At 41.4% G+C, this 27,986-nt stretch overlaps 2 protein-coding genes across 5 annotated transcripts in view; both read right to left on the reverse strand.

Moving 5' to 3' along the window:
- Nucleotides 1-434: 434 nt before the first annotated feature.
- FADD (Fas associated via death domain) lies at nucleotides 435-3,906 on the reverse strand. Its single transcript, XM_014878906.2, has 2 exons — nucleotides 3,385-3,906; nucleotides 435-3,066 (listed from the first exon to the last, which is right to left on the reverse strand). The coding sequence occupies exons 1-2, from the start codon at nucleotides 3,761-3,763 to the stop codon at nucleotides 2,780-2,782; spliced, it is 666 nt and encodes a 221-aa protein (XP_014734392.1). The 5' UTR covers nucleotides 3,764-3,906; the 3' UTR covers nucleotides 435-2,779.
- Nucleotides 3,907-13,795: 9,889 nt separating this feature from the next.
- The window catches only part of ANO1 (anoctamin 1), a 71,052-nt gene continuing 56,861 nt past the window's right edge, over nucleotides 13,796-27,986 (reverse strand). For 3 of the 4 annotated variants that reach the window (XM_088175328.1, XM_088175327.1, XM_088175326.1), the window contains 12 exons: nucleotides 27,280-27,327; nucleotides 25,984-26,058; nucleotides 24,138-24,339; nucleotides 23,243-23,354; nucleotides 23,014-23,071; nucleotides 22,825-22,925; nucleotides 22,555-22,700; nucleotides 21,276-21,428; nucleotides 20,063-20,115; nucleotides 18,311-18,495; nucleotides 16,619-16,724; nucleotides 13,796-15,715 (listed from right to left, as the gene is read on the reverse strand). In XM_088175328.1, the coding sequence (XP_088031454.1) occupies nucleotides 15,455-15,715; nucleotides 16,619-16,724; nucleotides 18,311-18,495; nucleotides 20,063-20,115; nucleotides 21,276-21,428; nucleotides 22,555-22,700; nucleotides 22,825-22,925; nucleotides 23,014-23,071; nucleotides 23,243-23,354; nucleotides 24,138-24,339; nucleotides 25,984-26,058; nucleotides 27,280-27,327 (1,500 nt within the window). In that variant the 3' untranslated portion in view covers nucleotides 13,796-15,454. The remainder of the gene's footprint in view (nucleotides 15,716-16,618; nucleotides 16,725-18,310; nucleotides 18,496-20,062; nucleotides 20,116-21,275; nucleotides 21,429-22,554; nucleotides 22,701-22,824; nucleotides 22,926-23,013; nucleotides 23,072-23,242; nucleotides 23,355-24,137; nucleotides 24,340-25,983; nucleotides 26,059-27,279; nucleotides 27,328-27,986) is intronic. The other variant, XM_088175329.1, reaches the window with a different exon arrangement.

Here is a 27,986-nt window from a genome sequence, read left to right on the forward strand (position 1 = left end):
CGACCAAGCTTAGACAAAACTAGAAGCCAGGCTTTTAATTAATTCTCAAACAAATATGACATCCTTAGCACAGATTCGCTAGCAGAGGAAAAGAGAAGGAAGTTTACCCACTGGCAGCCTGTCTCCCAAGCACACTGGGCCTGAGTTTAGGCTCCTGAGGGCTGTCAGGGCACCTTTTTTTCCTTATACCTCCCTGAGTGACAGCATTTAAATGCTGCTGCTGCTGGCAAACTGCAGCCTGTTGAGCACTTCTGAGAAACTCAACGACAAAACACTTCGCTTTTTGTCTTTAATATCCCAAGATGGGCACTGGTAACACAATGCTTGTTTAGCACCACTCCTTGCTTCCAAACTGTCTTTAACATCCACTTTCTCCCAGAGATCTCACTGCAGACAGCAATCCCATCAAACAAGAAAAAACCCTGTTCCACTTATTGTTTTTTTAAAGGAATTATTTTTAATTAAATGTACACAGAGTTATACAATATAAAACTGTAATTCAAGTTATAAAAATATGTATGAGTTCAAGGTGTTTAATTTGAAAAGAAAAGGTTGTCAACTGGATCAGAAAACATTCCCTTACAAATTCCACTCTTTATCCTTCCTCCCAATAACAAGATTTTGTTCCCTTAATTTAAGTTGATTTTGATTTCACATAAACAACATTTTAATATCTCATAAAAATGTTCTTAATTGGCTCTGAGGTATGGCACAGATTGATGCAGTCTAGGTTATTGCTTTCAGACACAGTAAAAGGATGTACAAAATCCTTAAAGAAACAAGAGGTTTTTAATTCCTGAAGCAGAATATTTCTTGTAGCTGATGAGCTCTTGGCTACAACCAACAGGTTATTCCAACTGATTCCTAAAATATCCTGGCTGCATGCAGTAGGCAGTATGCTCCTCCTATTCCACATAAATCTGCTTGGAGAAGCAGAAGACTTATTAAAAGTGGATAAGAAAAGCAATTGAGAGAGAGATTGGACTTGGAGCTGCTGCAGGGCTGTTTGAGCACTCACATAACCTATCCTGCTCACTTCCACTCCTCTGCCCTGCTCAGGGATTGCTCAGAGGCAGGAAGGAAAAACTGCTGGAGCAATCCTTTTCTTTAGATACTGCAGAATTGTTACCCCTGGTGTCTATGAAACAAAAATCTCCAAAACACTTGAGCTGGTCATCCAGCTGAAGCTCAGCATCTCCTCCTGGGAGCCTGGAATTGACAACTGATACAAGTAAAGGAAAGTAAGTACTTGGAGAACTCTGCCTGCTGGAGAGGCAGACAGGTGGCAACGCCTGTATTTCCCTTTTTTTGGATACAAACAGTGATACCACAATTGGAAAGATACTGAGAATCGGCACACAATCCTGTTTTGGGCAGGGAGGGACCTAAAAAATCATCCAGTTGCAACCAATGACTCTTTCCACTCGACCAGGTTGCTCCAAGTCCCATCCAGCCTGGCCTTGAGCACTCCTAGGAATGAGGACAAGAATCATTGAAGGGAAAAAAGCCCTGACTGAAAGGATTTTTCTATCATGTGAACTTATGGTAGTTTTCACTAATTACAATTAAGCCTCACTGTTTGAGTAAGAGGCACCATGAGCAACAAAAACTTGAAAATTGTCAGTGCCATGACATTTCTGCAGAGCAGTGACAGGTTATGTGCTGACACCTGGCCTTCACAGCAATGGCACCACATAAAAACAACTTGGGAAGAGCTGGAAGGTGCAGCATCAATTAAAGCTCTTCCAGTATCTAGCCAGGCACTTGGGAGATGCCTGCAGAAACGCAGGATCCTACAGCTGTTCAAGCAGTAATGATTTCATGGGATTCTCCTCCCTGAGGCCTTACAGCCCTGCATGTCCTGGACTGTGCAACTGTGCAATTTCTCCAGCCTTAGGTCAGGCGTGAAGGCCACTGACTGACTGAAGTTTGTTCCAGATGAAAGCTGAGAACTGAATCTGACACAGGTTCATGAATCCTGTTCCCTCTGTGAGTGGCTCACACCTTCCAGCACACAGGAGCAGCCTCTGTGACAGAGGTCATGGAAGGATTCCCAGCAAGTCACAGCTTTGAAAAGAGGCTGCTGTAAACATCTGTGAGACACACAGTCTCTTGGATGGTTTCAGGAGAGCACTTCCTCTGGGATGATGAAGGCACTTGGTGCAGACGTTTGATTTCATTTTCAAACCCAGGCACGTTTTTTCCAAGAAAGCCACCACAATATTTAATGTCCCTCTTGCACTGCAGTCTGAGGTTACAGTTGTCTTAATGTCCTTTCATGGACAGCAAATATATTTGATGAATTACCTAAGATATTACTTTATGCTACTCCAAAAGAAAAGCCAGCATCCAGCTGAAAGGTTTACTCCTTCTCCCTTTTACACTGTATTTATGATAGGCCATAAAAAAAAATCCAATCTCTCAATGACATTTTAAATTCCAGTTGCCTCAGAAGTGTCCCATGGATGTATTTCCAGTGGAGATGCATCTGAAAAGTGACTACAGCAAAGCAAATCTTTCATGGTGAGTGGCAGAACAAGAGTGACAATTTCTAGAGAATGGAGTTTGGATCTTGTGAAAGTTAAAAATATCTTGAAAGAAAATCAAACTACAAAGTGTTCCCTGAAAGGAATCTGTTTCCATGTCAATTTTTACCTGAGCATAAATTAACTTCTTAAGGCACATAAATAAATGGCATGATAAGCAGCCAGCGATAATTATTTTGGTTCAGAAGAGAAGAAGGCACCCTGACTTTTTTCATTCAAAGTTTTACACTATTTCATCTGGTTTCCATGTTCAGCTGTGAGATCTTCTCTTCAACCTTGTCTGCAGCGTATTTCAGATTGCAGGCTTGGAGGGCTTTTATTAAGTCAGCCACCTTTGCATCCTTCCCCTTCTGCACCTGCCACTCCCGAAGTCCCTGAAAAAGCTGCTCATACAAACTATTTGGATAGGCTGCCACTACCCTGTCCAGCTTCACCTCTGACATCCCGAGTTCTCGCAGCAGCTTCTTCCAGTCTCTCCCAACGTTGTCACATATGACATTAATAGCGACTTTCAGGAGACCTGAAATAGCAGAAGCAGATCAAGTTAGCCATGGATTTACTAAGAAATACTTTAAAACGTTTAGAAGTTGTTGTTTTATTTCAGCAAAACGCCACTACTCTTGTTGCACTGCACAAACCGAGAGTTCTGTGGAAGCCACCGGATAGACTTGGAATCCCAAAAGATAAAAGAAAAGGAAGATTAAAAAGGGGGTGGGGGGGGGAAATTCCAACCCGGAAAAACGTTTGTGTACACATTACTGGGGTTGCTGGGGAGCGATATATACGGGGTATACCTATAGACATAAAACTATATATATAATAATAATAATCCACCTACGTTTTTCATGAACATCTGGCTGATCATCAGGTGCATGAGGTTCTTCCTCTTCGAACTGCACCACCTGTGCCAGCAAATCGCTCCTACGCATTTCCTGCAGCATCTTTTTCAGGAATTCCAGGTTGTTGTGGGTGATCAGCTGCTGCTCCATCAGGATGATGAAGAGCTCCCGGCCGCTTTGCACCTCATCAAGTTTTCGCTTCCCAATTTTGTCCTTGCAGAGGAACTTCATCTGGGAGAGCTCCGCGTCCGACAGGCCCGAGGCGATGGAGTTCAGCAGGCTCAGGAAAGGATTCACGGCGGCGGGGCCCGCGCTCAGCAAAGGCCGCGCGCGGGGGATTTCGGCATCCTGTCCCAACGTTCCGGAGGAGAAAGCCATTCCTGTTGGCACAGAGCGACTTCCCGGGAACGCGGAGAGACGGCGGAGACACAGCGGAGAGACCAACCCAGCCAAGGCCGGCCCTGCCCCGCCGCGATGGCCGCGACCCGTGCCCGGAACTCACGTGACCCCGCGGGTTTCCCGCCCGCCCCAAGATGGCGGCCGCGCCGCCGCCCGTGAGGGGAGGGGTGCGCGCACTCGCCGCCGCCTAACCCGGGGCTGGGGACGCGCTGCCCCCAACCCCTCCCGAGGTGAACGGGCTCGTGTGGTGCTGCTGAATCCGAGCGTGTGCTGGAGCCGAGCTCGGCGCTGCCCGTGTCCTGCTGCAGGAGAAGTCCCGGTGCCTCAGTGCCTCAGCCGTGGCCAGGTCACCGCAGAATCAAAGAGTTACAGAATCACAGTTACAGAATCACAGAGTCACAGTCACAGAATCACAGAATCAGAATCACAGAGTTACAGAATAACAGAATTAAGTCGCTTGGGAAAGACCTCGGAGATCATCGAGTCCAATCTATGACTGAGCATCACCACGTCAGCCAGAGCATGGCACTGAGAGCCACATCCAGTCTTTTGTTAAACACTTCCAGGGACAGTGACTCCGTCATCTCTCTAGACAAGCCATTCCAATGTCTGATCAACCTTTCTGCAAAGGAATTCTTCCTATTATCCGACCTAAACCTCTCCTGGTGCAGCTTAGACTGTGTCTTCTTGTCCCATTCCCGTTCCCTGGGAGCAGAGCCCGGCCCCGGGGCTGTCCCCTCCTCCAGGGAGTTGTGCAGAGCCACAGGGTCCCCCCTGAGCCCCCTTTTCTCCAGGCTGAGCCCCTTTCCCATCTCCCTCAGCCCCTCCTGGTGCTTCACTCCCTTCCCTGAACATGCTCCAGCCCCTCCATGTCCTTCCCAAATCGAGGAACCCAGACCAGGACACAAGACTCAAGGCGTGACCTCAGCCAAGCCTGAAGTTGGGGGAACTGTAGATTTCGTGTTTAATACAGAATCACTGGATTTCTTGTGAACACCTACCCCTATAAGGGTTAATCTCTGTGGGATTTTTTTTTCAAAAGGTGGAAAGAAAGACAGTGCAAGGATGAAAGGTTCAGCATGGGGATGAGGAGGTTCAGGGGGTACCTTTTGGCTCTCACTGAGAGGAGCATGTAGACAGAAGGGGCTTGGTCTCTTTTCCCAAGGAAAAGGGGATGGACAAGGGGAAAATCACCAGAGGAGGTTTAGGTGGGATATTAGGAGAAATTTCTTCACTGAAAGGGCACACAGGCATTGGAACAGGCTGCCATGGGGAAGTATTGGGGTTACCATCCCTGGAGAGATTTAAAAGACATGAATTGGGGTGCTTTGAGACATGGTGGTGGACTTGGCAGTGCTGGGTTAATAGCTGGGCTCAATGATCCTCAAGGTCTTTTCCAGCCTTAGTTGTTCAATGGTTCTATGATTCTATAAAGGGCTTTCTCCACCACAACAGAGCCCTGACCCCAAAGAAATGCCATTCCCATGATTTCCCTGCCTGACAGCTGCCCAGGGAAGCAGGCTCTGCCCTCCCTGTGTGGCCCCTGCTGTCCCCACAGACCCCCAGCCTTTCCCTGGAAACACAGGGCATGCAGCCTGGCCTTTGTTCCTCATGAAGATTAATTGTGACACTAAGTACCTCCTGACCTTTAAGAGGCAAGAAATAGGGCAAATGTTAAGTCCCTGTATTTTAGAGGTGACTCTTACACAGGGTGGAAGGTTGTGAACTTTTCTTAAATGGGAAAGATCAAGTTCATCCCATTGTTTGGTAGGTGCCTTTTGGTTTTTCTTCTCAGCACATGTAGATAGTTCAGAGATTTCCTTGTTCCTTCTGTGAGTGCTGGCATATTGATTCCCCAAGCTACCCCATTCCTAAGTTGTTTCCAGCACACTTTATTATTCTTACAACACACAGGCATATGTTCTCTCATCAGAAAAAGATTTCTGACTGATAAATGGATTTAAACACTTTCATTCTCCTCATCTCCATCTCCACTCTCACATTCTGACGTGAAGGCTGACCCCCAAAGCATTTCTAAAACACTAACAGGCACAAGCCCTCCTTAGATAAACCCACTAGATATTTTTGTTTATTTCCTAAATGCTGCAGACTGGAGGGAATTAACTTGTTGCAAGGTCTTGTGGTAAAACAAAGAGTGAGAGGAATCCCCACGGTGAATCTGAGCTGGGACAAGACGTACCTGATTTAGGAGGTTGGTTTTTTTCAGCCCTGAATGTACTTTAAACTCAAAAAAGGACATTAACAAAAAGGGTAGCATAGGAGAAATACATTTGCTGTGTGTGCATTAATTTATGAAGCAGGAGTAACCCTTGTAATGGTATAAGAAGTATAAAATCCAGTTAAATAAAATTTCTTTTTAATTTTGCCAAGGAAGGTGACTCTACAAAACAGCAGGGACCAAATCACATGGTGCCTGGTGAGGGCAACCAGCTGAATTCAGAGACAAATCTACATGAGAGAAGTCTAAATCAGTACAATTTATACCTTTATTCTCTATACCCTGACATGCAATTGAAAACAACATCAACTGAGATTTTAATCAGTTGATACAAACCTAGTGGCCAGATTCAGCACTGAGGTACAAGGAGCCTGAAAGTGATGCTGCACATTTATGTAATTCCAAAGGTGTCTAAATTAGTAACAAATGTGAAACTGAAAGACACAAATCAATATTTTATTAAGATTCTTAAATGCTTTTAAACTTGCTCCTAATGGAAGGCAGAGTGATTGAGCAGGGTCTTTTATGCTGTCCAAACCTGACTTGCACACATTCACCAGTAACAATACCCACTGGAATAAATTGCTCTATTCCAGTGATTTCTTTTGGAAGCAGTTCCTGGGGCTTTGGCAAAGAAAGTATTAGGCGAGCCTAACAGATTGTAAGCACTTCTGCATCAGAATAAAACTTAATAGAAATGATTTATTCGAGCAGCTCAGATTTCAGTAGAAGTTTCCCAGAAATTTAAGTGCTGTGAATGATCTGGTTCCTAACCAATAATCCTCAGGTTTCTCCAGGCAAGATGAGTCCTTGCAAAATACTGCAGAGGGAGCTCGAAGCCTGGGAGTGCTTCAGACTTGGCTTTGGCTTCACTTGCTGGAGGAGCAGGGCAAAGAGAGAACGGAAAGATTAATTTCAGCAGAGCCCGTAGGGAGGTGTCAATCACCAGGACATTCGGGCAGGAAACATCCATTTGGGGACTGCAAAAATGGCAAAGCGTGGGGCTGTCCTGAACTTTGGGTGATTGAGGTGTGTTTGTGTGGAAACTCAAGAAAAACCTTCATTATTTCCAGCCGAGGCAGCTGGTGCAGAGAAATGGGAGTATTCAGGAGCTGCTGGGTTTTTAAGTGAAGCAGCTTGATAATTTCTTTAATTTCCCATGCAATTCGATAGCAGATGACCCAGGGGGAATTTAAAATCCTCATCCTGACGGTTCTGAGACACAGGTTGGGCAAACACCTTGGCACAGACAGTGCTGAGGAGCTGTTTCTCTTTTGAGGCCCAGTGGATTGTACACTTCTTTTAATGTACCTACTCCTGGCTCCCAAGGGAATTCATAGCACCTTCTTTTTTCTTTGCTGTCTTCAAGATAAGAGGAGATTTTGCACAAAAAAAGAGCAACCCCTCCCTACTAGCAGAATTGGGCTGCAAGAGGTTTTTAATTTGCTTGCTTGCTTTTTTACTCCCATGGTGAATAAACTGATTTCCATACAATTTCTTAATTTATTTATACAATGCCTCTCACTCATTTTTTTTGCAAAACCCTAAAATGGACATTTTCAGCAAAGAAAAGACAGGTTCTGTATTTTCTTTTGTGAATGAATTGATCTGCACATGTTTATTTTGTCGGCTGTCCCCCCTCTGTTGCTATAACATCCAGTCTAGAAAGAAGTGCTCTGGTAGAGATACTCATTTGTGAAGAGATGGAGGATCTTACGAGAAAACTGTCCCTGACAAAAGGGCCTGTAAGAAATGTCAAATTATTGTGGGTTGAGAGAGAAAATTAGAAGCAGAGTGTGGGAAAAGTAAATAAGTACTGAAAAGAGAGTGAACTCTGGCATGACTAGGTTGTATACAGATAAAAGATCTGGCCAAGTAACAACAACAACAAGCAATAAGTTGTTAACAGATGCTTGAACTTAATATTGAAACAGCAGAAGTGTTGATATAATTCTGTTGATATAGTTCTGTTGTGTTATTGTTGGCAGAAGAAGTTAGTTTAACTTTAGGGGAAGGGTAAATTGTAGACTTTTGTTTATTTGCTCCGGCTAAAAACCTCTGACTTGACTTTTTACCTATTTTTGTATTGAATTTTCATCATACCATGGAAGTATGAAATCATTCAGACAAACATTTCACATGTCAATAAAGCTGTGTGTATATATTAGCCCAGCACATCTCATTCCTCTAAACCATATTTATTACTTAAGCTCTGCAACATCAATTTTGCACTTGGAAAAACAGAAGAACAGAGAAGACAGAGAGCAAGGGTTGTTTGCAGAGGAATGTCGTTGTGAAATGACAAAACGTCCCCAAATAACAGTGAATGATCATTAGATCTCTTTTGGGGCCCTTTCTATTTCTATTCTGTTCAGTTCCTGCTCTGTGACTGGCTGAGGGCAAAGCAAAGCAAGTTAAGATCCAAACTGGAAGTTGCTATTCATCCAGGGAAATAATCCAGCAGCTCTCATTGCCAGGCTTGGAGGCTAATACTAATTAATTTCTGCAGAGTATGTATAATTTGTTCTTTATTTTCCTGAGCTGCTGTATTGCCTGCTCCTAAATCAGATAAAATGATGAAAAGGTAAATACTTTCCACAATAACATTTATTTTCTGTAAATTGAGGTGTTTTTCTTCATTCTCCATCTTTGTATTAGAAAATACAATACTCTGAGCAGCTATAAAATAGAGGTTAAGGTAATAAAAATAATAATTTTGCAGAAAATTGATCAATTTTGCACCACTTTGGAGTACTTCTTATAAGCATGCCATTAGTTCTGTGCCACAGGACTTTATCCTCCCATCCAAGGAGAAGTTTTCTTCCCCTTTCCTTACTGAGGAGCAGCACTCCATTTCCTGCTGCAGAGCATTGCAGCTGAAATAATGACACCAGGGATTTATCTTTTTTTTGGTGCCCGTGAATATTCAGCTCTTATCTCTTCTGCACCAACAGACTCTGCTTTGGACCTGGTGAAAAACGTAAACTTTTTCCCAACTGTGCCTCTGCATCCAGCCTGCAGAGTGGCCTCTTCAGAGACCAGAAAATACCTAAATGTCTCTCAGAGGTGCTGAAATTTTGCTATAATAAATAAAAATGAGTGAGCCTGGTCACACTTACTTGATTTCTGAGTTAAACTCGGGTATTGTGAACTCACTGCTGTGACTGGAGATAATGACAAGCCAAGAGGTGGGGGTTATTTCCTAGAAACAAGTATTGCCTTAGATAGCTGTGATTTTCATTCTTTTCAGGATGTGCCAATGCAGTATTTTCCATGTGAGCCACTGTCCTGGAGGTTGGAAGGTGCAAGTTTTTTACTCAGTTCCGATTAGAGAGGGAGTGCCTCGTCTGCTCAAACACAGTGCAGTTATTATCCAGTTATTTCCTTTTTAAACATGAATAGATTTGTGTGGCCACTAAGTGAAACAGGATATGACTGGGTGAGTTACTCACAGGGATTTAGATATAATAAATAAGAAAGCAAATCTGGTTTCATCATCTCTCCCCCTTGATTCTTTGGGGAGGAAGTATTATTTTCTGCTTTCTGAAGAAACGCTGTAATTTGAGCTGGTCCACAGTGCTGTGGTCAGAACCAGATACCAGCTAGTCCTAAACCACAATTTGGAGTCCATTTTCGTACACAAACATGTGGGAAACTTGTTGCATTTGTTCCCAGAGATGAACAGTTTAGGGAGGGAGCGTGACTTCCTGAGAGAAGGCTGGGTTACTCTAATCCAATATATAGCATTTATATATTTTCCTTACCATCTGTATACTTCAGAAGAAGTGAAGAAGTTGCACACGCCACAGCTTGGTGCCAGAAAAGCCAGAGTGGGTTTTATTTTTTTTCCTTGTGTAGATACAACCAAAATGAAATGACTTGTAGCATAAGATCAGCCCCAAGTTTACCTTCTCTGATCACATTTAACCATACAAATACACATTTAACCATACTTTGCTGTTCTTCACCAGTTTTGGAGTGAGGCTTTTGAAAGGGGGCCTGTAGCACATCTTTGCCAAGCACCTAAACCTGGCAGTGATTAATTAATTGCCACTTTTTATCTCCAAGAAGCCCCAGAGGTGATTACCAGATTAGCTGACCAGCTGTAAAAGGCAAGCCTTGTAAAGAGGTGGAGGGGCTTGGTTTCAGGAGTCAAAGGCAGAGAGGCAAAAGGGCCAAGGTTCAGTGGAAGTTCAGAACTGCCTCTCGGTTTTACTTCTTTCACTCTTTGAGGACAGGGTGAAGATGGAGCTGAGGTTCATGTTGGTTTTCTTGCAGGAGTTTCACTGTTCCTTCCCTGCTCACAACTCCTCTTTTCCAGTCCCAGCAGTGCCTGAGGAGAGTGGAATGGCCAAGCAGTTCCAGCAGTGAGAGCCCAGCAGACACACAGTGCACACACATCACCTCCTGCAGTAAACCCAGTCTGCTCTGCTGGGATTTATTGCTTCCCCACTTGCTGGCCAATTACTTGCAATTATCTTCCTTCTTTACCTGGAGATGTATTTCAGAGATTAATACACTGAGAAATGTGAGCTGCTCCTGTAATTACACGCTGCTGCCAGGACAGATGGGAATTCCAGGCTGGTGAGCTCCATTCCTCTCCCAGGACCAAAGCCTTCCAGCTTCCATCTGCACACAAGACACACAGCATTTCCTGGCTTGGCATGGGTGGGATGGCACATGGCTGTGGGAACACTGGCAAAGGCTGCCCCATAACCCACCTACAAGGTGTCCTTGCCTTAGGACATCCTCTTTCCAGAAAAAAACTCTCCTGTGACTGATCTGTCAGCTAACTTGAGTCTGGGAACAGCAGGCAAAAGCCTTTTCTTCTTCTCTTCCCCACTTTGCACCTTTTCCTTAGCTCCATTTCAGCTGGAGAAGATAACCACCATTTTTTCATTTAGCAGTAAAAATAGGGAATAACCTTTTCTTCTTTTATAAGATTGCTTAACCACAAGCCTCTCGCTCTGAAAAATTGACTTTATTATACTTAAGCTTGTTCAACACAAACACTCTGCTAAATATTTTGTATTTTGATTCTTATTTCTCATGGTCATCTGAACAGATACATTTCCTGGTTTTTTTTCCAGAGATGGTACTAAGCCAGATGAAAGCCATTATGACCTCAAAATCTTCAATTTTCTTGGATTTTCCAAGGCCTTTGCCTCATGGAAACCAACACAATGATGCATCCAGCTCCTTACTGCTCTCACAACACATCTGCATCGATTTATTTTGGCTTTATGTGATACTGAAGGTTAGAAAAGTCACCTACAAAAACTGTCAGAAGGTTTTATTTTATCCAAAGTGAAACCAGTCACTCAATAAGTACTGCTTAACCTCGTGCAAAGCATGCTGGAGGAAATCAATGGAAATATTTTCTTTGGCTTCAGGTGGTGGCCATGGCCTTAAAAATTAAGGATAGAGTTAAAATTCAAAACAAGCTACATTCATAGTTAGTTTTTTGTTCAGAAAGGCCTGTTGGGCTAAAAAAAGAAGGTTAAAAAAAGAACTTTGGTTTTTCTCTGCTATACTAAAAATGGCATGTTTTGTTTGGTTATGGAATAAATAGTGCTCGAATGTGCAAAGAATTGAACCAGAGTTTGAATGGAATTCATATAAATTTTAAGACGGGGTTTTTTTTCAGTGGCAAGGGGAAGAGAACTTGTTTACTCTGAAAACTTCATAGGAAAATATAAATGCACTCAAGTGATGTATGGAACTCTGGGAGGTTCAGACTCCGGAGGCATGAAGATGGAAAATAAATTATTATTGCTTATTGGAAATCACAACAGCCAAAAAGATCATTAACAGCTCAGGACCAGAGAACATGGGGGGGTTAAAAATAGAAACGTGTCTGTGCCTTGATGTGAGACTTATTCACCCTTAAGCTATTTAAGACTGCAAAATATTTGTAGGACAGTATCTTGGAAACACAATGAGATGGAAATCCAGGAGATTCAGACTCACACTGGCAGCTCTTGGGGTGGGAACAGCTTCCTCCTGGGATGCACCGGCTGACGTCGTGTCTTTGCTACAAATGTCACATGGCAAACAGCAAACAGTGACTCAGGAATGGCTCAGGAATGGCCCATGCAGCCATTTCCACCTGCAGCCTTCCCCATGGCCTGCATTTTCTCTTGGACCAAGCAAACTGGTGCCATGACTTCCCTCTTCAATGCATTAAGATGTTGGGTGTGGGACATTTTTTTTTTCTTCTTTGATCAAATCCGGGCTGGGAAATGGTTTTGTGCTTATGGTTTGGGGCAGAAACATGCCAAGAGCAGGCTGAATGCCTGTCATGGATATGGTGTCATACCAACACAGAATTCAGCTTTGTATTTGCACAGATAAAATACTTGGTTTGCTATCTTTCATCAAACCTGGTTACTGTGAGTCGCATCAAGGCTTGTCCAGGTATCCTTTGATCACTTCCAGATCCCTGCTTCCCTGTTTCTTTTTTCCCCCCCTCTATCCCAGTAAATCCTTACTAGCACAATCCTGCCTCAAATTTGCTGCTGGTAAAAGCAAACCTTTTTTTTTGTGTCCCAAAAAGGAAAGGACCTTCAGGAAAAGTGCCCCAACCACAGTGCAAGTGTTTTTCTGGAAGGCATTATCTTATATCTCGTGATTCATCTGTACAATTTTGTCTTTAATAAATGACAATCCTACATGGTTACCAGCCAGACTGTGGTGTGCCTGCTTCTGGTGTCTATATCCATTCTCTCAGGACACAATTCCCACCTTATAACTAAATGTCCTGACTTGGAGCATTAATATTTTCCATCAAGGAAAGGAGGGTTGGCGTGAAGCCTCGTGCTTTGCCTTCTCACACAACAGTTAAATGGGAGAGGGAGAAAAAAAGTTGCAATCAACAAGTGAGGTTCTGAGGCCAGCTTTGCTTGGACAGGTCCCTCAGGGCTATGAAAATGTGACAGCCACAGTGGAGCCATTCTGCAGCCAAAAACTCCCTTTGTGCTCTTGGAGATGGATTTCTGGTGGGATTCACTCACCTCCAAGTGGGTCTCCAAAGCACCTCAAAGACCAGACCTACCTGGGACATGTCTGTACACTCAGAGCAAAAGCAGGGTTGGGAACAGAACCTGTCCCACAGGAGAAACTCTTGGATATTTAAGTTTATTTCAAATAAGTGTTCAAGGAAAAAGAAAAAAAAAACCAAATAAAACAGATTTAGTATATATTTGCTTTTCTTAAAAAATTATTCCATGAAAGAATTTTATAGATATCTAAGTAGTAATACAGATTTTTATATACAAAAATTCCATTTCAAACAATTTACTGTACAAAAGAAAGTATAAGCAACTGCTTCTATTCCATGATTTCAGCAAATAATGAAAAATTCGGATAAGTATGTGTTCAGGATATAGTTCCACCGTTTACAGGAATGTCAGTATTAAGTTGGGAACACTTTCAGGTCAGTATTTACAGATCAAATCCCCTTCGAGGACGCTCCCTAAGATTTCTCTTCAGAATAGGTAGTTTGGCTTTCTCCTGGATCTTCTGGGCTACCAAGGAATGAGAGGAAGAACAGGTTTTCAACAAAATGTGTGGGCAGAATTCTGCTTGATTTCTCCCCACTGCCAGTCCTATTGCAGTCAGTGGGCCTGATCTGGTAAACATTTCCTACCAGGCATTACATTTATGTGGGAATAAATCAGGCAGGATTTGGCCCTACAGCAACACACTATCATAAGTTACAAATTTTAAAAATAGTGACATTCCTGCAAGTCAAAATACAACAGAAACAAGAGTTAACAAAATATAAGCCCTTTATTAATAAAAATCTTTGGTTGGATCAATATTTTAAATAAGCTTCAAGAATATTTGGTTAATACCATTTTCTTTCTTCCACATAATTTCTCTTCTGGTACCTTCTTTGGACAGACTACAGAAAAATATCAAGTTTATCACATACTTTAAAACAAATAAATATATCAAAAGCTATATATAGCATTCTTTTTAGAGTTCTAGCAATAATCTTTAAATTAGTTTGGCAAAGAAAAAAGAAAAGAAAAAAAGAAATAACTAACTTCTTCTGAAAACAGTTTGGTTTTGTAACAAACCATACAGTAGTTAGACTTTAAAGAAATCTTTCCTTTTTATTTTTTTTTTTCTTCAGTTTTATAATGCAAGTGCCATGGACAAGACAAAGCAATAAAAGAAATTAGGTTAATTGCACCAATATTATTTGGAAGTGCAGTTTACCGGTCGACAAAGCAAAACTAAAACGTATTATGCTTAAAAAGAGCTGTACTGATGGGATTTAACTAGTATGGTAAGTAAGCATTTCAGACTTATACTTCAGGAAAAAGCTCCTTGTACAAAAGATAGAGGATTTTAAGACAGAAGAAAAGTCCTGTAACTAAGTGAAGGTCTGGTCCTGTAGCCCCAGTGCAGGCAAAGCTTCCACTGAAGACAGCGAGTGGGATGCATTTGGGATTGACCCCTCTGGCACTCTGGGAAGTGCCAGGCAGCAGCAGAAAGTCTGTGGGAAAAGCTGGCTGTGAAACACGGGTGCAAGCACTCCCTGCTCCTGCTCCAGAGGGCTACAGGGAAAAGCCTGGCTGGAACAACGGGGAAAAGGGAATTTCCTCAGCAACAGCAGTGTCTGAGTGCTTGGCAGGGCAGGGAGAGTCCCTGGAGCTCTCTGTGTGCTCATTAACTCAGGGCATTAAACAAAATGCTCCCATGGACCTGCTGGGAGGATGGATCTCTGGAATTGTGCTGCTGCTGCTGCTGCTGCCAAGAAAGCGCTGCCCAGATTGCCTGCACTGATGTTTCCAGAGGCAGCAGTGCCTCAGGGAGGGGCTGGGGGACACAGCAGGCTGCCACAGGTGCCCCCCACACCTGTGGGACTCCAAAGCTCAGTTCCACAGAGCTAAACCCAGCCTTGGGAAGCAAGTCAGCCTGGTAGGCTTTATGGAGTACTAGGGAATACTGATTTTGCATATAATTTATCGAGTTACCTCATGGACCTTTGAACCTGGGTTTCCAAAAATAGTTCAAGTTAGCATTACTGTTATTATTACTTCAAATTTACCTTTATTTCATTAGCTAATTGATAGGCTAAGATCAGATTCTCAGAGAATATCTCTAGCAAGATTGTCCTAAGTACCTGCATTTCTTAATGCACGCCAATGTCAATAGTGTTACCTAAGGATGAAATATAAAATCTCCCTGCATTACTGCTTGTGCAAAAGGAAAAAAAAAAAAACCGAACCAAACCCCCAACATTGTCAGAAATAGAACGTGGTCCTCCATGTTAGCAAGAAGGGCATTTCTCACAAAGATGGCAGCGAAATGGCAGCACATCCCTCGACAGGCAGCGGGGTGTCCGTCACCGGAGCCCTGCCCTTGGCGCCGTGGCTTTTGTCTCTGGAATGCCCCGACAGACTCAGCTCCCTCCTCTCCTAAACGTCCAGAGGATAGGAATGGCAGGAGGACAAGCTCCCACTGCGGCTCCTGGAGAGCCTGGGGCTGTGGTTGTTACAGTTTTCCCCTTTTCTCTTGTCCTTGTCTTTCCAGGTTTCCAGCATCTGCAGCTTCCCTTGCTCTTCCCTCATGAAGACCTCCACCATGAGAACCTTCTCCTTGTGAATCTGCTGACTAATGTCCTTGGGAATGTCTGGGATAATCCAGTCAACAAATTCACTCATGAACATGACCAAGTTCTGAAAATGAAGTTGTGAGAAAGAGTCAGTGGGGTCAGATGAAAGGGTGGCTGTAGGGAAAGGAAGGGGCTGATTTTGGTGCACTTATGGAGGAAAAATGAAGAGAGGACAATATTTGAGTTGGACAACTGGACCAAATTCCCCTCAACTGCTTTGTGTGTGCTAGAAGTAGAGAAATGCATCAGGCATTTATGCTTTATGTACCAATCCTGACACTGCAGCCACTTAGAAATCCAAAGGAATTTGCAATTGGTGAGTGGCTCATGAGATTTACATCAAGAAGGCAGAAGCAAACACAAGAGGTAAAAATTGGTAAAATACATTCCAATTAAATTTTTCTGATTGAAAACCCTTGATTCAAGGAAAGGGTTCCCAAAAAGATAATTTTTAATCAAAAAACCCAATAAATGTTTCAAAACAAGTTATTCAGATAAGGCAGACTTAAAACATTTGTGTTACAGTAAGTAGCCTCACTGTTGTGATGAAATGTCTTTTAAGGACAAATTACAATATTCTGGCTTCTTATTCATATGCAAATTGAACTCTAACTTGGAAAATTTTGAAAATCTCATTCTTGGCTAGCTCTAAAAATGATTCTGGATTAAATTTATGGTGCTTCAGTGAAATTGTTGATGTCCTATGGTAGGAATTGGTGGGGACCTGACTAGAATCAGCTTTGCGCTTTGCTGGTCTTTAAGGTCATTAAGTTCTTCTGCATCAAACCAATTTAGGGAATCCCTGGGGATGAATTTTTCCACTGAGGATATACCAATGCCTGGGTGGGTGTGACAAAGAGGGTGATGAAGATGGGCAAATTTCTTTGTCTATTCCATGAAACAACTGAGAAAGAAGTTATTCCTTTCACCCAATAACTTATTTCCAGGTGCTTGCAGTGTCACCTACCTGGAAAACTATCACAAATGCCAATCTTGCTGCGAGGACAGCCCAGAAATCCTTTGAAATGTCATATTTGTTTTCAGACCAGGGGGGCTCTCTATAATCTTTGTACCTGCAAAACAAAGACTCAGTAAATCAGGGGTGCAATTCAGAAATGTTAGCAGTGGAAGGAGTTATTAACAAACAATTAAACAATAAATGGAAGTGTCTAAAAGAAAGTTCACTGTATTAACCTCTTGGATACAAGACACAGCTGAAACTTTCTCATAGTCTTCAGGGTTAATACATCTTAATACCCTCTGATTACTACAAATAACATCAATTTTGCATGAGACAGAGTAAAATTACACAGCTCAGGTCATTTATTTTAAGATAGGTAAAAAGGCAACATGTATTTTTTAAACTATTTTTCAAGACTAAAATACTGACTGATCTGAGATTCATAGAATGTGTTTAACACATGATTAGCAAAAGGTTGAAGCTAAATTTTGCCGTATGGGGAGAAGAGAATTTTTCTTTAGCTATGGCTTATGGAAAAATCTATGTGTTGATAAACAGGACCAAGAAAAATACATTAAATTCAAAACCACAGCATCCTGTCAATATTTTGAAAGAATTAGGGCTCTGTATTTCAAATGATTTTAAAATCCTTGGTATACGGATGGGATTGGAAGAAGACAGAGGCTGGGAGTGAAAAGCAAATAAATCTGGCATTTTGCTTTTGGACCACGATGCCAACACTTCCATTCTGTGCTGAAACATGTTTGCCAACCTTGCTTAACCTCTGCCAGAGAGCAGCAGAAGGAAGCCAGGAGAAAGTAAAAGCAAGCAAAGCTACTGCAAATGCAGTTTGGGTTGGTTTTACTTTCATCTCTGAGTGAATTTTCTCTTTAGAGGTAATTTCACCATATTAACTTGCACTACTCAAATACATAAAGAATATAATATAAAATAATACGATTCAAAGGCAGAGTTTTTTACTTGGTCAGTTAGTGTGATTTTTTTTGGTATGTGTGTATCAAAGTCATCTTTGTTTTTTTTCTCCCCTGGAATATCTCTTTCTTCCTTACTCTTCTCTCCCTCTTCCCCCTTCTGTTGTCCCCCTTTCAGCTTTGCTGGTCTAAGTGCTTTCACTCTCAGATTTGGATTTGATCCCCAGTCCTTAGAATTCATTAGCTGAAATAGGTAGCCACAATTTTCCTTTAAACATGAGAAAAATAGATATTAATTGTCACAGGCATGCTAATTTCTCCTGTGTGATGACACTGTAAATAAGTCCTAAGTTCCAGTGCAGATAAGGATGCTACTGCTCATCAGGAATTGGGAACTGGACAAAAAAAGAAGTCACGGTCAGGATATCATGATATAACATCAGAGTGACATCATTTTCTGTCCTTAAAGCATCATTGTGCTGTTTATCATTATTTGTCTTCTTCCCTGGAAAAGGAAATCCATAATAATAAAAATCTTTGCGTGGATAAGCACTGAATTTAACTAATGCTAATTTCACAAAATAAGCAGTAAATCTTATTCAGGTCTGTGATTACTTAATATGTAAGCAAGATGTTCAAGGCAATGGATCCATCTGATATAGAAGGCTAGCAAAGTGCTAAAAAAGGTATTGAAAATACAGGGAACCTGCCCTAGGAATGTAAGAATTTGCCACACTCTTAGCCAAGTGATCATTCAAGAGAGTACCTGCATATCTGAACCTCGTAGCCAAGATCCAGGGGGTCGTTGGGAGCTGTTCCTGCTTGGAAATCGCTGACATTAAAAGAGGATAGTGTATGGTTGACGAAGCCATGCATGGTGCCATTCTCACTGTACATGTACAGGTACACGAGGCGTGGAATGAAGTCGGATGTGAATGAGATCACAAATGCCTGAGCCACAAGAGTAAAGAGTGAGCGCAGTACCCAGGCAGAGCTGAACATCATCACATCCTCCACCATGCCCAGACAGCTCACACAACTCAGGGCAGCCTGAGGGCCCTGGAAGTGGAGCATTCCCTGTCCCAGCCAGGGACTGTGCACTGCCCACTCTGCCGAGGTGCAGCACATCCCCTGCAGTAGTGCCACGCCAGCTGAGCTGTCTGCGTGGGTGACAACCTGAGCCCCCCAAAAATGGAGCAGCTGTAACCCCCAGCACAGGGGAGAGCTCCCACAGCTCTGCTTCCCTGTGTCCCCATCACAGCTTCTCCCTGGTGCCTGGCACCGGGTCCAACTGATCGATTTCCAGCTGCTTTTCCGTCCTGCAAACAACCCACGGTGATTTGACTCTTCAAAGTCTCATTGCATTGCAAAAGGACGTTAATTGTGTGTGGTTCTAAACTTCATCAGGATAAAAGGATGAGGAGACTGAGCCCAGATTTATTTTTGTGGTCACAAAAGTTGCATTTCATCCAGTTATTTAAAATTTTCTGAAAAGATCGTGGAGAAAAGGCACGACAGCCAATTGGGCTGAGTTCCTCATGACTTTATCCTTCCTCATTTATCATCATTATGAATTGCTACTGGCATAAATCTCCTGTACATGTGGAACAAACACAGTACAAAATGTTTTACTTATTTTATGGTAAAGAGGAGCAGTACATTGATCAAAGAGGGAAAAATAACACTGAGTATTGATGAGGAGAGACTACACAGAACAAAAGAGAAAAACAGAGGAATTATTTCCAAAGGAAAAGAGGAGAAATGGGAAAGACAGACTAAGGCAGCATACCAAAATAATGGGTTTGCCATAGCACAACAGAACCCTGGGGACAAAATGAAGAGATTTCAAGTTTGGATAATGTAAAAAAACCCAAGGGAGTCCATGGCCATGTGGCCATAAGCCCTACAGAACCCCTGCTTTGCTGCACTGCAAACACATTGAATTTCAGCTGGCTTTTGTTTTCATCTTTCCCCAGATGGGGTGCAAGGAGGATGATCATTGTGGATGTCTATTCATATAGAACAGTGCAGAAGTATGTGTATTAATATATTAAGGCCTGCTAAATTTTTGTGAAGTGTTGAAATAAACTTTTTTTTCCCAGCTCTATGAGTGGGGGCAATGCAGCACGAGGACAGATTTTCCATGGAGTGATTCTGCACTCTGAAGAGCTCAACTGATTCTCACCTTACCCAAAATAGCACTGAAATTAAAAAATACATCTCATCCTACTGATAGTATTTCAAAAGCAACTGTGGTCATATTTGTTTGAAGGACAGAACTGTTTTATGGAAACATTCTGGAAAAAAGCAGCAGTGACTACTTACTATTTTGTATTATTGCTACTGCTATCACAGCTTGAAAATAAAACGTAGCAACTCATCCTCAAGTATTTCCAAAAATTTCTCAATCATATACTTTCACTTGATTTAAGGGATTTTGTGCTGAAATAAAACTAATGGAGCAGAATGGAAAAGCCAGCCTATTTGATTCAAATTTAATTCATGCTGATTTACTTACATTTATGATGACAGCAAGCTTTCCAATACCTCTGAGGATATTATACCAGATTCCTAAGGAAGGAGACAAACATGTAAATGCTATTCTAGTCCTTAAAATTAGATAAATTACATCTTCGTTTAACAGAGTTAGGAGCATGTATGGTTATGCTGAGCTAGTTATAGTTTAAATAGAAAAGGAACCTACTATAAAAAATTAATCTAATGGCTTGTAAGCAAAAGGAGACCAACTGTGTTTTGGCACCTAGAGTGTTTTAGGTTTTGAAGAATGGGATTGAACTGCAGTGAATTGCAATTAACACATTCTCAGAAACAAATAAAAAAAAATAATCAAACCCCCACTACAATCAAAAAAATCAACATCACCCTCCCAATCATGTCCACCAGTAACCTGAACCTGCAGCATCAAATCAAGGAGCCACAAATCACCCCCAAAGCAAAGTCATGGCAAAACATGATGTGTTCTTCAGGTCTAGGGTGATCCTGGGGCACAAGGGTGAGCCCAAGGAAAATCTCTGCCTGTGCTGCAGTAGAATGAACGTAGAGTTTAATAACAGATAAACTTCTCTGCTCTTGCTGCCTGGCTCTGTAACAAGAACAATCCTTTTATTACTACTTTTATTTTTATTTTAATGAGTTTTGAGTCATAGGTAAGCACCATTTGGGAGAAGCAGCTCCCTCAGGTGTGAGCCCTCCTGTAAGGGCAGGGCTGGGTTCTTGTCCCCACACAGCCACAGAGCCCAGTTCAGCTCCATCCACTGCAGTTCTCACCTTCCCCATGTTCCTGCAAAGCAGGGACAAAGGGACACATGTACCCACAGACTTTTGAGTCTCCTCTCATTCCCAAGGGTACTTCTGAGGCCAGTGCAGAGTTAGTAAATGTGGAAATTTTTGCTTCTGCACAAAAACTGCATTGCCAGGAAGGGCTGTTGATGTCAGAACCATGTGAGATGTTTTGCTATTGCACTGATCATTTTGATTTAAAAAGTGATAATATTTACTTAATGAAATATTCATCTGAATTGAAAGCTTTGGTCTTCCTATTTTAAAGGAAAAACTTCAATAAATTATGACAATTCACAGGTAAGCCACAGCTGAATGTTTTGACTTTTCCTATAAATATCTCCCTGTTATTGGAACTAGCTCAGCATAATAATATCCTGCCATCAATCCAGGAATAAACAAACAGAGATACAATAACAATATCCACTTACCTATATCCTTTGCTCTCACTGCTACCGGTCTCCTCAGCTCAGTAACAAATTTTTTGGCATCCAGACGGATTTCAATGATGTTGTTCAATAAAGCAAATAAAGGTGCCAGAGGGAAGGAGGCAACAAACAAAGTTACAAACCCAAACTGGATAACTGGAAAGAAAAAGAAAACATTTCAGTGCCTGTGTCAGTATTTACCAAATGCACCCATCACCACATCAGTGCCAGCCCCTAAATTCTGACAAGGTGACAAGTTCTGGGAAACTCAATCCCATTTTCTGTGTCAGGCACAATTTGCACGATGGCTGCTCCATTTGGGCCAGTTGTCACCTTGTAAAAGGCAAGGCAATGGTAACCAGAAGGATGGGGGAGCTCCTAAAACAATTGTCCCGTGGGCAAAGCTGGCACAGGAGTCACCTGAAGGAGTGGGATTATGGCAGTGGCCATGTTGGCTCTACCTAAATTTGCCATGTTCCACCAAGGTTTTTGGCCTTCACCAATCCCACTGGAAGCTTTGGAAAGGACATGGCTGATTCCTGCCTCTGCCAGGAATAACTTGCTTCCTATAACCTGGGATCATATTTGCTTTTTGCATGGATGTCATGCTCATCCTGGTACTGCCAGTGCCCATCTTTCTCCTATTACTTCCAAATGCTGATCTCAGTAACCACATCTTTCCTTATTTTTAGGAACTGGCAGCATGGCCTTGTAATTTGTACCACTGAACTCTCATCTGCTTCAAGCACTCTGAACATCAAGGTCACCAGATATTCTAATTTGTCTCACACAACATAAGGTATTACTTGAAAAAAAAAAAACTTCTATGTGATCTGTCAAGTACAACCAGGTCTACAGACTTGCATGGCTCTCAGAAGATTTAGTTCAGATATCAGATAAAAGACTGGTGTGGAAATGATCAAATCTGAACTAGCTTATTTCCAGTGAAGGTTTCAACTGATGGTAAAATATGCCTCACAATCTCAAGTAGATGCCACTTAATCATTTGCATTTGAAACTCGGCAGTAATGTGTTACATGGTTTGAAAGAAAATATCTAAAATATCATTCTAAGTAAGGGCTTGCAAACAGCAGAGAGCACAATGCAGCCCTCCAGCAGCCAGGGTTGGCTGAAACACGCTCCAGTCCGAGCCTGCACACATTAATAATTCAGTTATCTCATATCCACTGTCTGCTGAATGTACATTTCAAAAAGCTCAGCTCTCCATCCCAATTAGTCACAATAATTATGGTTTAAAATGCCTTCTTTCCACCTCACTCACTCATTTCCATGTACTCAGGGGTGAGTCCAGCAAAGGGCTCCAGGTTATAGTCCACTTCATAGCGCTGCTTTTTCTTCATGTGCTCTTCATGGTCCAGAGAACGCCGGCGCTTCAATTTCAAGTATCGTATAAACTTCTTCATTTTTCTGAGGGAAACGGGGACAATTTGCTGAGCACTCCCTTCTGCTCACTCAGTGCTCATTTCTCAGTAATTTTACATTACCAGGCACAATACTTAAAGAAAAAGAAAGCGCAGAAGTTGCTACTTACGGGATGCCAATCTCAAACAAATTGTTCTGGATCAGCTGCTTGCCCAACATGATTATACTGAGCTGGATACACAACTCCATTAGGCAACCTCCTGGGGCACACTGGGGTGGACAGAGGACAGGTCACTCAGAACATCTCCTCCACCCCATCCATCCAACTCAGTCCCAGACAGGATAGAAATTCAATTACCTCTTCCATTCGGAAGGAATGGAAAATGTAGACGTAGTCGCCCGGGCGTCCAACAAACCTAGGGCACAATGGTTAGAGTCAAAAACATCAGATGGATTTTATACTTTCAATATTTGATTCCTAAACTAATTTGTGTCATACTCCACGCCTCTGAGTGGGACCACCTAATGTTTAGTCCTGAAAAGGCTGCCAACAAGCTGAAACCCCAAAAAGCCCTTTTGCCACTCACCGGCCTTTGAAGAAAGCCACGTAGAAAATGGGGGTGTAGGCATTGACAAATTTCAGCAGGAAAGCCTTGAAAATCAGCCGCTCCTCAAAGTTCTTGTCTGTCTTTGGTACCTCTGGAACCAATGGGACATGGATGAGAAACGTTAAGGAATTATCCTACCTGGAAACATTTCAAGATCTTATAAGTGTGGGTTTTAGAGAACATCAGCCACCTTTTAAACAAGGGGATATATATGGATAGTGCTACATATATGTATAAAAAAGCAGTATGGCTGCACTGAGGTCAGTGGTCAATCTGCTGAGGATCCCACCAGTCAGACATGTTACAACAGCAATTCCAATTTCATTCCACATCTGCCTGACCCTCATAACAATTATTTGTTGACCCTCATGACAATCATTTGTAGATGGGCAAAAACTTAACCTGAAAAGATTTCTGGACCTTTCATTACTGACAATTTTTTGGAAATAATTAAAAAAAAAAAAAAAAAAAAAAGTTCCACAGTGGAATTTTAGCCACAAATGTGCCTGTCCTTGGCTTTGCTGATGAGCCTCAGTGATGTGGGTGTCCCAACGTGTCGCTATCTGCTATAGGGAGTGTGAAGAAATCAGCAACACAGCTTCCTCTCAAAAAGTAAAAAAACCTGATTTACTGTGAAAGTACACACATTTGATAGACTACTTCGCTGAACCAAGAATAATGTCAGCTTACTGGCCTAAGGAAGGCAACACCTCTTGTAAACATGCTTTCACCAAAGCATCACGTCTCACACGCACACATTCCGCCAACAACATCGGGCGCAACTTTTGCCACTCATTTTACTCCTTTCTGTTTTCCTTCGAGCGCCTGGGCAAACCGCTGCTTTCAAAGGCCTGCAGCATGCACGGCAACGCACCGATCTGCGTGAGCCACCTGGCGATGCAGCCGTACACCTCGTCCAGGATGATGATGACCACCAGGTTGATGATGACGGCGGTGGCGGTGACGGTGACGCGGACACTGGAGCGCCCCGAGGGCGTGGAGCTGATGGCCAGGGCAGCGGCCGTGGAGATCCTGTAGATGATCACTCCAAACACGATGGCGAACGTCAGCCCAACCTGCGGGGAGCAACCATCCCAAAGATTTGCCTTTAAACACTTCCCTTGGGGTTTAGAAATAACCCTAAAAATGGGCACAAGTCCACCCAACACTGCATTAAGGCTTTGATGAACTGTGGGAAAGGAGCCTCTTTCATTACTTGAATATCACATGGAAAAGAATGGCATCATGATGCCACAATTGCAGGCAATTAAAAAATGCTACATATTACTAATAAATTCTAGAATACTATATATTAGTAATGAACATATATATATATAAAATATTATAATAATATAAACTAATATGTAATTATAATATATGTGAAATATAATATCATAATATAATATAAAATATCATATCATCATATCATATCATATCATAATATAATATAATGTAAAGTAACGTAACGTAACGTAACGTAACATAACGTAATATAATATAATATAATATAATATAATATAATATAATATAATATAATATAATATAATATAATATAATATAATATAATATAATATAATATAATATAATATAATATAATATAATATAATATAATATAATATAATATAATATAATATAATATAATATAATATAATATAATATAATATATATACTATTATTAAAAGTATTAATGGGCTTGCGTTCAGGCCTGACACCTGCAGCATATACACATGGTATTTCCTCTGTGATAAACAAAAAAACCCCAAATTTGAAACAAATAGGAGTATTTCAGCTTTGCTCCACACGCCAGCCTCCAAATCCCTTACTCAGGCTCGTCATGCTCTCATAATCACAAACTGAAATTGAATCTGATTAAACCAACACACTTTCTGCCACAGTAAAATCTCTCTCAATTTTTCACTGCTTAAATAAAGGAATTATTTTAAAACACGATTCTCAAAAGGTACTGATTCTTCAGTTGAGCATATGAAATTTGCTGCATTTCTGTTCTCTGAAAATACAAATATTTAAAAAACTCAGCCCTAAACCAAAATCCCTACCCCAGAAAACCAAATTAATTGACTTAGTCTGGGGAATTTTACCTTTAGAAAGGGTTTAAGATTTTTTTTTTTTTTAATATATCTGCCAATCTGTTCCATAACTTGAATTATTATTATTTCGGTCAATATTTGTTTTAAATGCTGTTGCTTTATCAGCAAATGGAAGAAGGCTGTTCTCATCATTATTTTACCTTTTCCTTGAATTAAGTGCTCTGTTTGCAGTTCTGCTGTTAGATGGTATAGGTCCAAATGTGACTGATTTATTAAAAATCGTTGCAATTATGATTGCAACTGGCAACATCCTTTCTTTCCTAAAGTTTGATTATAAAAACAATGTTGGTCTCTATTTCCTGACTGCTTTCTGAGAGGGCTCTCTGTACTTTTTAAGATTCATCCCATCAGTGGTGTGGGAATTTCCATTTCTGTGCCCTCATTTTCCCCTACCTTATTCTAGTATTCTTTTTTCTTTATTGGAAAGAGACAGCAAAGTAGAAATTCAAGCTCTTGAAAAGACTTTAGATCATAAAACAATAAAACGCTTAAATTTTTTCACTGGGAAAAAAATTAATTTTGAACCACATCCACCTGATAAAGTTTCTATCACTTCTCTTCCATACAATGACTCCATAACAAAAATTTCAGGTTTTGCCAGGTGATGCTTACCATGAAGATGATGCCAACAAAATTGGTTAAATAGGCTGGAAAGCGGTCCTTCCATGTCAGCTTCTCTTTATCCGTCTAAATTTTTTTTTTTGGGGGGGGGGGGAAATAAAAAAGTACATTTAGTAAAGAAGGAGAGCGTGATTTTGCACGTGTGATGAACACAGAGAGGGGGAAGGAAAGGCTGGCAAAACCACAACCAGTTAGAAGATGCAGACACAGTGTTTACAGTCACAATTCCACACAGGCAAATTGTTTACTCCGTATCCAGGTTCAGACTGGGCAAGTGCCTGTGCTGGGAGTATAAATAAACCACATTTTTCTGTGTACTTTTTGAAGGAAACATGCAAATAGGCTGTCATAAACCATGAAGTAAGGTCTCCCTTGCTGTTAAATATTTTCTTTTACTTTCCCTAGAAAAATCCCCCTCCTTCCTCTCCCTCTCCACAGTTAATATTTGCAGCTCTGCTGTGGCACCACTGGCTCCACTGGAATACAGATTTAAGTATTAAATTAATTCAGGCTATGGAGTAGCTCCAAGGTGAACATTCAGCTGACAGGGAAGATTTAGTTTTGGTGTGTGGTAAGACTTGAGATTCCTTTGATAGGAGTGATTTTTAATTTTACCTGGCTATTCCCATTGTATTCAGTGGACTACACTAATAGGAATTATAGAAGGAGGGCTGGAATGAGGTGATCTTTAAGGTCTCTTCCAACCCAAACCATTTTGTTATTTTCTATGTAGCAACTCTGTATATTCTCTGAATTCCCTAAATCAAATCAATCAGCCACTGCCTGAATTTTGGCTACAAAATATTCATTTAGAAGAGTGTTGCTCCTCTGGAGTCCTTCACAAACTTGGATGCCCGGAATTGTTTTGAAACACCAGAAAATCAACAGCAAAATGAACATCACAGAGGATGATGCACACGTTGTAATGCAGATAAAAATATTGCTCAAATTCTATTTTTATGACATGCACGTTGTCTCAGGGAAGTGCAAGCGGCTCTTTCAACACACGGCCCATGCTACTCTGCAAAACATAACATAACATCCAGGATGGGAAATCTAAGATTAGCCATGCAGTGCCATTCCCAACTCATAGCCCAGCATCCCAAAAAGTGCTGTAGGAACGAGGGGAGGAAGGGGAAGAAACCCAGAACTGAATGTGAATATTAAACAAAGGTTCAACAGCCAAAAACAAATTGATTTGTGTCTTCCATAATTACTCATAATTTGAATTTCTTCATAAGTTTGAATAAAAAGAACCAATTTCACCCCAGCCATGACTCTCTTAACTCTTTGTTTCCATTTGTTTGCTGTCTCTTCTGGAAAATATCCGTGCTTCTGATGGCAGTCAAAGGAAACAGAAAAGGGTCGGGCAATATGGCATCACAAAGCACTGCTCAGTTAATTCCATTAATTAATTCCATATTCTCTACTGACACAGCACTTTAGCACAAGTGAATGCTCTGTTAGTTTGCTTAAGGCTTTGTGTTTCAGCTTTAAGTTAATAAAATATAACAGCAACAAAAGAGAAATGCTTGCCCCAAATCCTAGGGAACATCAGTCATTCCTGCAAAGGACATTCCCTTTTTAATACAGGACTGTGCTCTGCTTTCATCTTTATGAGGTGTAAAGAATGTCCAAATTTCTTTCCTTTAATTTTTTTTAAAATTAGACTTCTCTTGAAAAAGCTATAAGCAATTTTGGTATAGCTTTAGATACTTTTCTTTAAGAAGGTTTCCAAGACTTACAACTGTCAAATTTGAACTTCAACACACTAGATCCCAATGAAAGATAACCACCAAGTCTTTCAGCAAAAACCTCTTTTTCTCACGTTTCCCAAATTAGTAACATCCAAATTGAACACAGCCCAAAAACTTATAAATAGTCTGGTTAAAAAAAATAAAAAATAAAAAAAATGAAACCCCTTTCTTAATTGCTCAACTTTCATTCTCCATTATTAGAGGGCCACCATTCATTGTCTGATTAGTCTTCCACGT

This window comes from Sturnus vulgaris, chromosome 18 (assembly GCF_052056855.1).
Source record: "Sturnus vulgaris isolate bStuVul1 chromosome 18, bStuVul1.hap1, whole genome shotgun sequence".
Classification (NCBI taxonomy): Eukaryota; Metazoa; Chordata; class Aves; order Passeriformes; family Sturnidae; genus Sturnus; species Sturnus vulgaris.

What these genes read in the sequence shown, in the direction of transcription:
- FADD (XM_014878906.2), bottom strand. Translation starts at nt 3,763, where the DNA reads ATGGCTTTCTCCTCCGGAACGTTGGGACAGGATGCCGAAATCCCCCGC. An exon ending in GCCAGATGTTCATGAAAAAC is followed by an intron (nt 3,067 to 3,384) that starts GTAGGTGGATTA and finishes CTGCTATTTCAG; the next exon opens with GTCTCCTGAAAGTCGCTATT.